Genomic DNA, 15,800 nt, shown 5'->3' with positions numbered 1-15,800 from the left:
GTGATACAGAGCTATATACTTGTTCGCAGCTTCCACCTTCTTTCTTGTTGTTTTCCACCTTTTTGATTCCTCTCTCACCGAGAATACTGCAGGTTCCTGAACTGTTGAGGTAGATTGTTACATAGTGTACTAAATGCATTGATTATTTTTGCTTTTAACCGGTGGTTCTATGCATTGCTTCAGAATACTCACTTTCAATTTCGGTGTGTGTATTAGATGAGAATTGATTATTTATTTGGAAATATTGGTGTAACTAAATTGGGCTTTTAGCACCGTAGATCACATGAACATTTCAGATACTGTCTGTCCCTCCACCCACAGGCATTAAGGTGAAATTCGCTATAGCCCTGAGTGTTGTGTCTGGGAATGCTGTTAGGACCTCTGTGAACTCAAGTGTGTTGCCACTCTAACAGCGGTAGACTGCTGTATTTAATCTTCTTTTTGTTTATTTAGGGAATCCTTTAGAATTTGTTTGCATTTTAAATGGCAAAACATCAGTCCAGTTAACACTGAGGCTTTTAATAAAGTGTTCTAAAGAAGGCTGTGCTTCCTCTATTCCTTGTACTCCCCGTAGCTTATTCCTTCCTCTGCCTGAGAGCTCAGTCTTGATCTGGTGCAGTAAAACACCTTGATGACCCTTCCCTCCTTTTTGCTGTCTGCTTGCCTGGTACATGTAAACTGTCTCTCTCTGGATTTCCCAGGAAAACAAATAAATTAAGGATTCTGAGACAGAACTCAGTCATAGTGGGACCAAACCACCCTGCCGGCCTTTGGCATCTGCCCATCTCACGCTTCCTCCATCCCTTCTTACAGCAAGTTTGCTCTGACCTGCAAAGGATCGTTCACTTCCCCGTTCTGATGCAACTGATCTCCTATCTCTACTTGTCTTGACAGTTCCTCATCAAACTGTAGCTTCACAATATCAAGAGTCAGGGTTTCATGCTCTTGAGAGGTTTAGAATATGGATCACTGTCAAGATTATTATTACTGTTTATTTTAATTTGGAGAGGGCAGGAAGGTGGGAAGGGAATTTTGTATGTTGTTGCTTTCTCTAACATGAAAGGATGATGAAGTAATGCTAGACGCTGCTGTTTCAGGTATCTGATCCCATGTAACCACATGATGTTGAGCCAGAGGTGGGCTGTGAAAGAGAGAGACTGTTACTCTGTATCTGCTTCAAAACTGCTTGCCCTGACACCAATCTGCTGCTCCACTGGGATCACCTTGGCACTTGAAAGCCAAGGAAAAGATTATATTCTATGGACAAAAGCAGCACAAACTAAAGGTAATTGGTGCTCAGGGGAAGACCAGATCGTGAACTGAGTTTGATTTGGTAGCAGCTCATGGGAGGAGGTTGGGAAGGATGGGAGGAGGAGGAAATGTGGTAGGCAAAAATAAACTGGGCAAGCCTGGACTGGAAAGCTTATTTAATTCCTTCCATGTGTCCAGGTCTATTGAAACCTTATTTTAACAGCTATCTGACTGGAATATGCATTCGTGAAAGTAATGTATGTAATACATGACTGCAACTCTTGCTGCTTCGGAGTGGTCGCTGTTGTTTTGAGGTTTGAATGCAGGCTGGTCTCTCGGAAATCTTGAGTTACAGCTCTGTCTTGGCACTAGGAGCAAGTCATGTATGTTTATGAGCAAATCTCTTAATCTTTGTGCTTTGATCTTCCTGCCTTATTGGATGGTTGGGACTAAAGACTCTACCTGCCATGTCTTAGTGGCTGCCTTGCCAAACAACTTTTGGGTTGTTTTATTATGTTACGGTATGAGTAATCTTCTTTACTTTCAGATTCTGGTAGACGCTGTTCTGAATCTGCTTGCATTGTGGAATATGGAAGAGCTGTGGACATCAGCTACTTGCAGTACTTGGGGGAAGCTCAAGAAGCCATCCTCCAGTGTCTGAAAGATTGTAAGGTTTGGTCTGCCTTGTATGATGGAGTAAACCCTGATCCAGACACCTTTATCCAAACGCTTGCTGAGGAGAACAGTACAGATGTGGAACACCCCATGTTTCGGCTCCAGCAAAGGACACCTAGCATGTGTAGCTCCTCTCAAGTAACTCCATTCGGTGAGAAGATGCAGTTGGAGCTAGAATGGGATGATAGCTATGACACAGGGATTTCTCCTGGTTCGAATGTGAGCTCACCGCAACCGTATGATGAACTGGGAAGCACAGAGATGCAGCCACCTGCAGAGCCGCCAAAACACATTCAAGAAATGAAAAAAAATGCCATCATGCTCATCAAAGGATCTTACATAGAGGAATCAGACTTTCAGGATGATGTTATGGTTTACAGGTTATGTGCCCAGAAGGATACTCAAGAAGATGACAACTCCAAGGAGAAAACTTTAAATGTAGCCAGAGAACATGAGGTCCAAAGCCAGACTGTAGTCAATGGGCCTCTTGCAAAGAGCCAGCTGGAAATGGACTTGGATGAGCACAGTAAGAGAAATTCCAGCTTGACTCAAAGTGTAATGAAAGAACAAATAAACCAGAAAATGATTGAGATTGATCCACAGCCAGACTTAGAGTTGAAGCTTTCTCCTCAGGAGGCAGATCGTAACTTAAGTGTAAGACTGCTGAGCACAGATGGTGAGGATTTCATTGCACAGTATGACAAAATTATTAAGGAACTGGATCCAAACAGTACAAGCTTGGAGGAGCAGAAGTTGGATACTCCTGACCCTGTCTCTCCTGCAGAAGAGGAGGAGGACTTTGAGAATTTCTCAGCAGACACCCCTTCTGTGGAGAGCATGTCATCTCCCTTTGGACCAAAGGAGGATTTCTCTCCCAAGCATGCTGCGAGGAGCCAGAGTGCTCCATTTACAGGTGGAATGTCCTGTTAATTACATACATAACAAATGCAGGATGGCATGGTGATTAAAGGTGGCCAAATGAGATCACACTGTGCGACACACAGCACAAGCATAGAGCAAGAACAGTCCTGGCACTAAAGAGGGTATAGCCCAAATAGCTGAGACCGGTCCAAGGAGAGTGAGAGATCCAACGTGAAAGTAGAGCAGAGCAGTCAGTGTGACTGCTGGTGACAGCAAATGGTGCTTGCTCAGGGGTTTTTTGGGCAGCTTTTTTTTTTTAATTGTTTAAAAACTTGAGCAGGGGTTATGTTGTTTCCATGTGAGAACTCCATCAACCTAGAGAAAGCTTTTGCAGTTGAAAGGGGATTGGAGTAACTGTTGTAATATGCAGAGCCCAGGTAAATAATTTGTTTTTCTGGTGGCTTTCATCTCTGATGCTATGGATGTGGTATCACATTGCCATTTTTTTCCTCTCTGCTATTTCACATTTTAGCACGAGGTGGCAGCACTGGTGCCATGTCTGTACGTGCCTGTCTCCATGCTCTCCCCGGCATCCATTCCTCCAGTGTCAGGTCTGCCCTGGCTGTTGGTATGCTTTTCTGTCTTGTGCCAGGCAGCAATTTAAGCTTGGTCTTCGCAGACTGCCCAGGCCATTCAGGAATGACAGTGCTACCGGAGGTTAGAGTGGACTTTTCATCTGAGTTTGTACAGCTCCTTGCACTGTCGTCTCCCGATCTTTAATTAGGTCTCCTAGATACCACAGCAATGCAAAAAATAAAAAAATAATAATGTATCTAGGTTTCCTCATCCAAAACAAAACCCCTGTAAGATGGCTTTGCGTTCATTTGAAAGGAGGAGGAAAACATTCATGTCCATTGAAATGCAGCCCTTTCTGGTCAGCTGTGGCCAGCATGCCTGGTACTGTTTCTTAATTGAAAAATTCAGCCTGTTTTTCAATCAATTTGCTATTTTTGCTGTGGTGGCAATTTCCTTGTACCAGAAGCTAATCACATTCAAACCTTTCTGTTTCCCATTATCTGCTGTCAAATGTAGCTTAAAAATGTTGTCCCTGTCTCTCATTCTTCATCTAGTCCCTCCCTCCATTTGTTCCTTTCCAAAAAACCCACACCAAAACCAAACATGCACACACACACACCCAACCCCACGAAAAACCCACAACCGAGCAAAACAAAGAAAAAAAAACCAAACCACCACAAAAAGCCTTGTTGTTGGCTCCAGCAACATGTTTTACTCTTAGGCTGTTTACCTTGCTTTAATGGAGATCTTAGTGATTGCAAGTAAGGAGGTGCTCATAACAATACCTCAGACATGTTGAGATTGCAGTGTCTTTCAAATATAATAATATATTTAATTTGGAATGCTATATTATGTTTGTAGGTATGTGTGATAAGGATTTTTTGATTGCTTTCACTGTTTTGGGATGCTGTCATGGAATGGGGCTTCTCTCTGCAGAATCAAATGACCAGACAGAGGTTCCCACAACCAGTAAGTGTCAGCAGTGCAAAGATGCTCTCTTCAGGCCTATGGATCTATGAAGAAAATGTCCTATTGGTGTCTATGTCCAATTTAAAAGCATTAAACACTATCATCCCTATTTTCCCTGAGCAAGAATGTGGTGTTCAGGAACAGGAATTTACGTTCTGCTACCTGCCCTCCCCCCCCTCCCCCCAGTCAGTGCTTGACTTCATGGTCACATAGAGATGCACAGTCAGAAAAGGAATAATTTTTTGACTTCTCATCTGTTTACCCTGTTTCTTACAAGGCTTGCAAACTCTGCTTAGTTCTTCTGATTCTCATTCCAATAATTTCTTGGGGGAAAAAGTCACTCTACCACTGAGAAATTTTTTAATCTGCCTTGGCAACCTCTCTTGCAGTGGCATACAGCACTTGTTACAAGTATCTAGCTTCAGCTTTACCTCTACTCAGCTTTGAAGTCTGACCTAGGGGAGAGAAAGAGTGATACATCTCAACTCCTTCTCCTGCCATCCCTTTTGATACAGTAGAGCTCCCACTGCACTGTGGTCCTCAGGAGCTCTGTGAAAATGTCTCCATGAACATGAGAGGGGAAGCAGTAGGTTATGTTGGGACAGGAGAAACTGTATATCAACGAAAGGTTTTGGGGCTGCTCCATTGGGTACCCAGGCAGGGGGGATTCCTGCAGGATGTGATGCCAACCTTCACTCTATGGCTGACATGGTGGTTGAAAGGTAGCAGCCACAAAAAGCCTTGTCAACACTGGCCCTCCTGCCTTCCCTCTTGTGAGTGGAGCTGTGCCGGCATTAGCCATGATAGATGAGTCTTGAGGGAGGGCTTGCTTTGTGCTCACGGTTGCTATAAAACATGATAGACTTCAACCTTTAGTGAAGCTCTGTTAGGTGAAGTGGCAACGTAGGCACTTCGATTTGATGCTTACTGTTGCGCTGGCCCAGAATTGCTTTAGCCTTTCCCGTAGTTTACAGCAGGGATGTTAAACTGGGCTGAACTATGCCCAGGTAGGTCGAACGGCAGCTGTTTGCTAGCTGAGGGGAGCTGGAATGGGGTTGGATTATGGCCACCTGCTTGACCCTAGAAATGCCCGTGGCACGCATCTTGTGCCGGGGATGAGGGTGGGATATTCAAAGTTAGCAGTGCTGTAACTGTGTCACCCAGGGATTCTTCTGCGTGGTTTCCCTAGCTTTTACGCAGCCAGAATAGTGTGGTGGGACTGGGTGTGGGACAAGGGATGTTTCTAAGACTTTATTTGTAATTAGGTCACTCGTACAGACCGCCTCAAGCATCTCACCAGCTGTATTGTCTAACGATACGTAGTATTTGGTTAAAGTCATGTTCAGCCTTGCAAGGGTTTCTTAAGCTTGAGCACTAAGGGTTTATGTACTTTCATGGTAAATGCTTCTGTATTTCAGTGGCTATCCTGCAGCATGAATACACAAACTAAAGCTATTATTTATTGGTGACATTTATATGATAAAGCCTATGTCTACCAATAGTTTTGCTTATAAATCTATTTCAATGTCTTCCCTGCTTTGTATGACTGTTTGGAGTACTGAAAATGGCTTTTCTTGTGATGTGAACTATCACAGTCTTGATTTTTATGTTTAGAGTAGCATTTTCATATTTTCTTTAGAACACCACAGTTTTTTGATAAGACAAGAAAACTAGCTATAATTTACTTTGCCCAGTCCTTACGTAGAAATGAGGCACAACAAGAGTAAAAAGGGCAGATTCTGTTTGCATTGAAACTAGTGGTACCATTCCGATTAACTTCAAGGGGAGTAGAAGAGTAGACCATTACGTACTAGGCTAAATCCTTATTGGCACATGTAAAGTAGAATAGTTATGCATGTTAAACATGCCATTAATGTAAACTGATTGGCGAGCTAGCGAAAGCACTTCTAATCACAAAAGCTTGTAACACCTCTGTTAAGTCCATTTTGTCTGTTCAGATACAGTTTGGTTTTTCTCCCTGCTGGCTTTAACTAGCATGTGGGAGGTCTAATTTGGTTGGTTATGATGATCAAAATTCCTTTTAAATGCCTATTTCCTGGATCTTAGGATTTTTCTTCTGTGAAAACAAAAGCATTGGTTCCTTCTTCTTTTCTTGCAGGACCGTTCATCAGCGTAGTGTTGTCAAAGCTGGAGAACATGCTGGAGAATTCCCTGCATGTAAATTTGCTGCTTATTGGGATTATTACTCAGCTGGCAAGTTATCCCCAGCCTCTTCTTCGCTCCTTTCTGCTCAACGCCAACATGGTGTTTCAGCCTAGCGTGCGGTCACTTTATCAGGTATTTGACCATAAGCGTTAGTCATGCCTATTGGAACAGTATTTTTGGTGTCTCATTAAACCTTACGTTAGTTCTTTTCAGTTCCACCTGTTGCTTTCCCACCTGTCTGAGAGCCTCTCACATCATTTCAATGTTTTAATTATACATTTGTGCAAAGAACTGGAAATTCTGTATGAGCATAACTTTTGTCGTAACTCTGTTTTAGTGCAGCTAGAGAAAGCCGGAGTATTCAGTCTGTGGCTGCACTGGGAGCAAGGGAAGAAGAAGTAATTGTTACCGTTGTTTTGGCAGGTGCTGGCATCTGTGAAAAATAAAATTGAACATTTTGCTTCCATTGAAAAAGACTTCCCAGGCCTTCTCCTGGAGGCCCAACAGTACTTGCTTTTTCGTGTGGACATGTCTGATGCCGCAGAAGAATTGCTAACCAAAGGTAAGTGTTAACCACACTTGGAGGAGTGCTGGCTGGAATGACTCACCAGTTACCTCTCTCCTTTTCTACAGAATGATTAAAAGTAGGTGTGGTGTGAATACCATTAACCAGATGTATCCTTCTGACTTTAAACTGATGATGCTCAGTAGGCCACAGTATATGGATGTGTGGATATTCTTTGCTCTTTACAAGCTTTTATTTGCTACAGAAAATGTCTGTTTAAAGGAGTAACAAAATCAGCTCTTGGCTCGCTGTCAGTTTGGCTGTAAACAAACTTGCTTTCAAGGCGTGAGGTGAGATGGCATATGTGCATGATTTCATTTTATTTTTAGCCTGACCTTCAGCTAGTCATTGGTTCTTTTTTGATAAATGTTAGGGAGGACCGAAGTCCAGAATGAATTGGTTTCTGCAACAATTGAATAAGGCTTCGTATCATGCTTTGGGCTATGACTGGAGGGGATAGATACTAGCCAGAAAAATTTGAATCTGCTTTCTTAAATGAAAAACAAAAAAAAAAAAAAAAGAAAAAAGGGATGGGGGGGTGGGTGTAAAAGCCAGGACACTTCGAGAGCAGTGAGGAGTTAAACGGGTATCATCCCAACAAGCCAGCTTTCCAGGGGACTTCTGTAACATCTGCTGCTTCTCAAGCACAGTGCACGCTACACCCGTCTTCACAGTTACCAGTATTTACACCGCTGTGGCGGAAGCTAGTAAAAATCAGCAAAATGAAGAATCTTATGTTCTAACTAAGAACCTTCCAGATGCAGCCAGGCAACTGGTAGAGTTGGGGCCCTGCCCTGAGGACGTGCTTGTTCTCAGCTTGCTGCTGAGCAGGCAATGTTGGGTACAGGTTTCCCCTAAAAGCCAACTTCCCACGATATGGGAATGTGTCAAATTTGGTGAGAGCAGTGACCGCAGCGATTAAGAGCTGACTCAGCAACCGGATTCAAGAGGCTGCATTTACAGGTGCATGCTTACTCATCATTGGGAGTCATTAACAATCACCAGCTCTGACTATACTTCTGTGAAGATGTTGATACTTTTCTTGGATTTCCAGAGGTGTGGAAAGCGAGACTTTTTATGTGCCGTTTTAATTGTGTTTTCAATTTTCAAGGCTCTGAATAATAATTTACCTAGTTTCTAGTCAGCATGGTATGTGTTTCTAAGGTTTGCAGTACATCTAGTCTGTAAAATTATGACCTTGCTAAGGCTGCTTCTCAAAGAATTAGTCTGTGAAAGGTGCCTGCTGTAAAGGAGCTGTGTATTTCTCCTGTATGTCAGTAGTGTTTTAGGCTCTACATTCTGGTGCCATAGATTAGAAAAGCTTACAATTAGATGGCATTGTAGCTAGCATGTGGGAGATGAGATTAGGAGGCAACATTTAGAGTCCTTTTTTTCAGGTGCTGGCAATAAGAACTTTTATGTGACGTATTCCCAGCGGCATTTATTTATACTTCCTATTTTACGTCAGTTTTTTTCTGTGGGCTTCAGATTTTGCCAGGTTGACTCATGCTGGCCATTATTTAGGAATTTGAAACTAGGCCGCTTAGTCACCCTGTTGGTACTTTTTCTTCTGTGTTGTGGCAACTCCTGCAAAGAAGGCACCTCTTGACAAATGGATGGAGTGTAAATAAATGTCTGGATAACTGCAGACTTGGTTCCCAGCAAGACTGGTGATGCAAGTAATCAAACTGTAATTCTTGGGGCAACTTGGCTCAGTAGTCCATCAACCCACAGTAGTTCATTATATTGATTAAGAAGTGCAAGGTAGGAACTCCTACACTAATGGTAAATTAAAAAAAAAAAAGAATTAGGAACTCCCGTAGGATTTCTTTGCATTAGCTTGAATGCCACCTTTGAGCATCATGCAAATTAGCTGTTCTCTGAGGGTTTTTTCCCCAAACGGCAGTGGTGAATAACCCCAAAGTTTTCTCTACAGGTCTGAGCATAACTGGCCTCCTACAGAATTCACATCTGAAAAACGGAAGCCAGACTTAGTGGGGAACACAAATGTAAAACCGAAATATTCCAGAGCATTTCCTTTCTCTTGACAGTGATGGTCTCTGAAGGTGTTCGAGCAGAAATGGACGATTTGTTATTTTCTGCTTGCAGTAGCGTGTGGTTTCCTTACACAGTAGCGTGGATTCTGGTTAGATATGTAGAGCTGTCATGATGTAGATCCCATATGAAATGCTGCCCTTCTTTCAGTGCATGGGTAGCAATATCTCCAGAGTACTCATTTTCTCAGTTGTATGATTCAGTTTGCATCCTGACCCTAGAAAGAAGTGGACAATGCAAGTGGACAATGCTGGTCAAAGAAAAAAATAAAATCTCTGGTCCCTAGACCAGCTTTCTGTGCTTTTTTCTTTTTTTTTTTTCACCAATAAGGAGTTAAATCTAAATCAGAGTGATTTTTAGGGAAATATATCAATTTCGATGCATTTTGAAGGGAAGAGTTTAGAAAAAAAGGAAAAGCTTTGACAGTATACTAGCATTCTGGTTATATTGGCTAAACTATTTAAAAAACTTAAAATATTAATTATGAGACATTTTGATGTTAGAAAATCTAAAAAAAAAAAAAATTCAAGGGAAGCTCAAAACTTTATCTTTTCATTGTAATTCATAATTTAAGTTGTTTTTCTCCCACAGTCAGAATTTTCCACAGAACTGAAATTCCTGTATTCTGTCTCTAGTAGATAGGAATTTGTAGAATAACAATATGAATGATTGGCAAGTCTGGAGCTGGAAAGGTTTTTTGAAACTCAAGAAAAGTACAACTCTGTTAGATGATTAAGATGAAAATTTCTTTCGAGTATTTGGAAGTGTACAGTAATTCCACAGTGCCTTAGGAGAACTACAGGAAAGGAACAAAAGTGCAGAGCTGTTGAACAGAGGGATTGCTCTGCTGCATCAGGTGAGGCATTCGTCTGCGGGTCCTCGCGTTAGCTACTTGGAGAGGTTTCAGAAAAAGGGTGGTGTAACCTGAGACTGAGTTGTTTTAACATGAACTGCCTGCGCTTGAAGGGAAACCTCTTCTTAACGCAGCAATGTAGCGTTTGGCTTATCTGCAGTATATGAGTTAATATGGCAGTCTTTTTTTTTTTAATGATTACTTATACAGCTCATGAGAACATCCCCTTGTAAGTTAGACAGGATTTTATCTGTCTCCACTTCTGGCCTCAATGGCATCTTGTGGCAGTGAGTTCTGCAGGTTAATTTTTCTTTGTAAAGTATTTATTTCCATCAGTGTTAGATTTTGTCACCTTTTCGGTTTCACTACATTAATTATCATGTAATTAAAGTGCAGTTCTGCTTCAGGTTGAAACAAGGAGCAATTGATTGAAATTTAAGTGCTGCTGTCACTGTAATTCCATATGTTCTGATGCTTGAGCTCTGATCCTCTGAACTCTGGCAGCAGATATCATGTAGCAGAGCACACGGTGGGTTTCATTTGCTCTGTTTTTAATGTTTAGTTGCTTTTCCGGGAGTTAAAGGTAAGTGCAGTTAGTGGGGGCTACAGCTGTAGAAAAATCAAATTTTCAAACGTTTTTTCCCTTAGTTTCTAGCTTGCTTCAAACTCCCACGGCGATGTGATAGCTCGGCCTCAAACTCTTTTACACGGTGATTCATGGGGAGAGGACAGAGAAAGAGAAGTCCAAACAATATTTTGATCTGGGGGAGGGCTAGAGCACAGTATCATTTAAATTGAGACAACCATGCTGGGTCTAGATGGGTAGATATTATCTGCTATTTCATAAGGTAAATCCATGTTACTCTTTCCCTTGACTCCTCTTCTGCCCACGTATTTCTCTCATCAGAGCTGGAACCGAATAATATATAACCTGGGGAAAGATAGCTAATAAAAAATGTAATATAACCAGGCCACGTAGAACTTTAAAATGTTGGATTAGTGGAGTATCTCCCTGCACGGTCTGGGTACTGCAAGCTACAGCTCTGAACACAGTCCTTGTAAACTGGGTTTGGACACTATAAAAGTACTGTGTGTGCTTAATACACTGAGTCTTTTTTTTGTTTGTTTTCTTTTTCTTGACTCTCCTTTCCTCTCTTCCTGGCTTTAGGTAATGTCCAGCACAGCAGCAACGCAGGGAAAGGAAGGAACCTCTCTGAAGCTTACCCGGCTGTACTGCAGCCTTTCCTGGGACATAAAGGAAAGAAAGGCCTGGCTCATCCTGGCCTTCCCGCGCACGTGAGGAATGCCGTACTCGCAGCTGCCCTTTTCCCGGAGTTCCTGAAGGAGCTGGCAGCTCTTGCCCAGGAACATTCCATTTTATGTTACAAAATACTGGGGGATTTTGAGGATTATTATTAGTGGGGTTTTTAAACGTGTTTTAAAAAAGCTTTTGGAGTTTAAACAGATTTTTAATGCAAAGCTGCTTGTAAAAGAAGGTTGTACTTCAGTATTTCCTGAAAATACTTGATTTGGAGGGGGAAGGAGGAGGCAAAATGTTATTCCACGTTACCTTATATTAGGCCTTATAATTTCCCCCTGTGCTACGTAACTTATTTGAGAGATTTCTGATACTGCTCTTACTGCAGCTTCCTACTTCATCTCCTCCTCTTTACACAGCCACCCTTCTCTAGTGTCACTGCTTCCTGTTGAATTCCTGCAATAGACACTTGTAGGCTGGCTGAGAGGGGCAAACGGTTTAGCTTTTTCTGTTCCAGAAATACTCTTCTGGATAACTTGTTAGAAGACAGTTTGTTTGGGGAAACATTGCCCCATGGGGACAGTTCAGGGTATATAAATAGACGCAAAATCTGCACAAAACCCCTCTATGTGAAGGGTTGTGCTTCTTCATGTCTTTGTCCTCTTCCCCCCTTCCCTTCCTTTTTCCTGAAACGGGGTTCTTACCAATCCACATCTGAAGCCCTCTTTTTAACCGGCGGCTCAGGTTTTTTGAATTCAAGTGATCTTATGTGTATTAAACCCATGACTAGCCGAAAGCAGGTGCTGGACCCTACACATACCATATTGCCTTATGTTGCAGGCAGATCTGCAGCTATCAGCTGTTGGTCTTTGAAGTCAAATGAACTGTGTAAGTGGATGTGGATTGCAGACTGCCTGGAATTTTCCTTGCAGTTTCTCAGCATTCTTTGATAACTACTGCATTGCTACCTAAGCTCCCAAGCACGCCTTATTTAGTAAGATTTGCACAAAGTACAAAACAAAATGTTTCTATGCAAGCTGTAATTAGTATGTAGTTTGGTTTTATGCTTATTTTAATAAGCTAAAGAAAGGTATTCAGGATCTTTCAGTAGTATTAAAAGGACAGCAGGCTCTTTTTGTCTTTTTTATTTTTTTTTAAATGAAAAAGGTTGGCTTGCTCCTGAAAGCTGTTCTGTTTTATTGTTAATTTTTTTGGTTAAGGGAAAGTTAAATACTGTTTGTTTACTTTTAATTTAGGTGTTGACTTTTCCTAATATTGCACTTTTGGGATGGTGAGGGGAGGACCAGGCTATTCACCAGCTGTAGAAAAGGAAGGAGTAACAGGGAAAGCTGTCTGCTGGTGACTAACTGCTTGAGAAAATTCTCTTCTGTGAGTAATGGGCTTCATTAGAAGAACCCAAACATGATGAATTGGTGCATCACCACTGCATTTCATCTGATCTTAGTAGCGTAATTGTGCTTCCAGTGTGCCGAGTTGGCTACATAGAGAGGGGCTTAGTTCAAGAAAGCCTTAAACCCCTTTGTCCAGGAAAGAAACTAACAGTGACTCCAGGAAATCTGAAGAAACAGAAATCAGAAATAACATTTGCATACATTAGTTCTCCTGCTCATTGTAATTCCGTAATGTGGGATGCTCCGGTTAATCGCATCCTGATTTCTGAAACACACTTTCTCTGAGATTGCAAGGGAAAAGAACGCTTTAAAAACAAAGAACAAGGACACTCCAGAAGAGTCTAATTCATTACAGGTCAAATTCCTGTGGAATCTGCAGTGCAATTTAAGCACCTAAATCCTTTAGATGCTTCTGAAAAATCATACCTTTAATCTACAAGCTGTGAGAAGCATTCGTTGTGTCAGACTGCTGTAGGCCATTCCAAGGAAAAAAAAAAAATCCCACAAAGTTTTGTTAGCGTACCTCTAACAAAATCACCTCAAGAACTTCTCTGGGTCCGTCTTCACTTGTTTGCTGTAAGTCTTCACTTCCACGATGGCTGGGGGTCGTGTTGCTTCCTAGCTGACTCTCTGGTTTGCTTTCACTTCTAACTTTTTTATTTTTTTAGGCACCATTGCATCGCCATCCTGTATATCACCTACTGATATATTACCTTCCACGTGGCCCCGTTTCACCTCACAAGCTTCCTTGGAAGCTGAAGCTAAGGCTGTGGGTTTTTTCTTAAATCTTAGTTATCCAGGTTTAAGAGAGCTCTTTCTTTTTCTTTTTTTCCCCTGCATTGTTGTTGTAAATGGGTGATGAGCAAATTAAGATTTTTTTTTTTTTTTTTTTTACCTTTTTTTTTAACCTTGTCCTAGGACAAGGGGGGGGCTCTTTACAAGTGGGTTCATTCCCCACTCCCCCGTTCCCGCTGCCACTATGACCGGTAGTGCTGTCTTTCATGCTGTACTCACAGGCCTGGCCTGAAGGGGTTCAGTAGTGTTGGGTGGGGAAAGTGTTTCAGCACTGTGGATGCAGGGTCAGTGCTTGCTCTGCTCCTCATCTCTTCCGGTAGGAAATTTACGTGAGCAAAGGAAAAAGTACCAAATGAGTGTGATCAGCTAACTTTTAGTGGTTCAGAAACAAGCACTAAATTGCAGAAGCAATCCAATCCTTTTTCTGAAGGACTTTTTAAAAAGGAATGAGAAATAATTTTTTTTTTTTTTTTTTTTAATAAAGAATTCTGCAGACCAGTGCTCAAGGCAGTAAGGTTACTATGTGAACACTCCCTTCCCTTGTTTTTATTCTAAAATAAGAATCTTTATTTGCTGGGTAGAAGGGATTTCTTTTGAGACTGTTAATTTTAACTGATGTTTTCAACAAATGTACAAAGTCTCGGCAGTTTCATCTCAGCAGGTCTATTAAGCTACATGGGGATTTAAAAATGTGGACTGCTCAAAAAAGCATCTGTAAATTTGAGGAAGGGGAGGATTTACCTCATAAGCTGTAGCAGAGCTTATGCTCTACATCCAGGAGGATAAATTCAGCCTTTGAAATCCGGAGTCGTGTGGAAGACTTCTGGCTGAAAGGTCAGAACTGTGTTTGTGCGCAGTGTCCCCTTGTCAATGGGAAATCTGCCTGTCAGCTCCCCAAAAGGAAGAGGTGGACGAGTGCAGTGACCCTGGCTCAGGACTGTAAAAGTGGAGATCATACGTGTAACTTTGTATTACTTGGTTCCTGAGCGCGATCAGACTTGCAGCTATGTCTTACTTGTGATAGCAGCATAATGTCCAGCACCCAGCGAAAAAAATACTGGCAGGAATTGCATCTTCCTGTCTTCAAAACGCAGAACCTGTGATTTAGCTTGAAAATGTTGATCTTTTGAGATTAATCACCTCTGTGTGCATAAGTTCTTCAGCCAAACGCTTGTTTAATAAGCTTCTTCCCTCCGGTTAGGTAATGTGTTATCCCGTCTCTCACCAATGATGCATCCTTTTCCAAAAAACCCTATATGCCTGTGGGTCCAAGCTGTGGTCCAGCCGGTAGGCCCCCGGAAGACACAGCGTTATGCTGCTCTTTCCAAGAGTAAGGAAGTGCGCTATGGTCTGGATTTCCCCACCCTCACGTGTGTGTGTGACTAGAGCAGTCCCTCTTCGGCGCATTGTCTCAGCGTCAGTCACGAATGACGTCTCTTGGGGTTGGCAGATCTCTTCCAAAACCTGCAGGTGGTGGCTCAAGTGATACCAAAGTTAATTTCCAGTCTCCTGCTAGATGTTTCAAGCTGTGAATGCCACGTTTCCAACGATGTAGCCTTTGAGTGTGTTTATAAGCTGTTCTGCTGTAGCGAGGAATCTTTCCGGCAATTTCAACCTGCTATTTTTTTGCAACCTACCTATAAAGTGAACACTTTGTCTTAAAACAGTTGTAGTCATTCTCTTTTACCTTTGACCAGTTTTGGATGCCCTGTGGGTTAGTCTCAGCGCGCGCGCGCACACACACACACACGGTTTGTATTAATTGGGCTAACGCACTCGGCAACTCTCATTCAAAACAGCATCACCCTTTGCACGTGCTGACCCTTGGACATGTACAGTCAGTTGCAATTCAAGTGCTGTGTTGTTGGCCCTACTTACTGCCTTTTTATTATTGTATTCTAAGCATTTTTCTTAAATTTGGTCTTTTCCATGTGTGCCCTAAAGAAAAACATGGGATTTCAAATGAGATGAAGTTGTTGGTGTTGCAGTTTTGGATGTGAAAGATGCGCTGCCTTTTTTGTGCTGGTAACTTGTGACCTTGGTTTGGAAGAACAGAAATGAGAGCTTCTGTTCTCAGCTGTGTTCCATGGAGATGAGAAAATTCCCAGTAGCGGGCATGGGCTGTCCCTCCCACCGGCACACCCAGATACATCCTTCAGAGCGCCCAGTTCATAAATTACTTATTTCCTCTTTCACTGGGGTTTGTCACTTTGTAAAAAGTCTGATGAATTCAGTGGTGTCGTGCTGCTGTACCCGCTTAGTGCATTTGCCTTTCAGATGCGATTTGATCTTTTTAGTAAGATCAGTAAATTTCCTAGAATGGGAGAAAACACGGTGTGATTGGGGTGGACCTCGGATGTCGGC

General features: G+C 42.2%; 1 protein-coding gene across 3 annotated transcripts in view; it reads left to right on the top strand.

Annotated features, from left to right (window-relative positions):
- Positions 1–15,100, top strand: part of FHIP1A (FHF complex subunit HOOK interacting protein 1A) — a 99,326-nt gene extending 84,226 nt beyond the window's left edge. For 2 of the 3 annotated variants that reach the window (XM_076336698.1, XM_076336699.1), the window contains 5 exons: positions 1,098–1,285; positions 1,799–2,839; positions 6,452–6,630; positions 6,922–7,060; positions 11,140–15,100. In XM_076336698.1, coding sequence (XP_076192813.1) covers positions 1,098–1,285; positions 1,799–2,839; positions 6,452–6,630; positions 6,922–7,060; positions 11,140–11,390 — 1,798 coding nt within the window. In that variant the 3' untranslated portion in view covers positions 11,391–15,100. Of the gene's footprint in view, positions 1–1,097; positions 1,286–1,798; positions 2,840–6,451; positions 6,631–6,921; positions 7,061–9,756; positions 10,159–11,139 lie in introns of those variants that run through there. The other variant, XM_076336700.1, reaches the window with a different exon arrangement.
- The last annotated feature ends 700 nt before the right edge of the window (positions 15,101–15,800 follow it).

The sequence above is a fragment of the Aptenodytes patagonicus genome, chromosome 4 (genome assembly GCF_965638725.1).
Source record: "Aptenodytes patagonicus chromosome 4, bAptPat1.pri.cur, whole genome shotgun sequence".
In the NCBI taxonomy this organism is placed as follows: Eukaryota; Metazoa; Chordata; class Aves; order Sphenisciformes; family Spheniscidae; genus Aptenodytes; species Aptenodytes patagonicus.
This window is presented reverse-complemented; position numbering and strand designations above follow the sequence as displayed.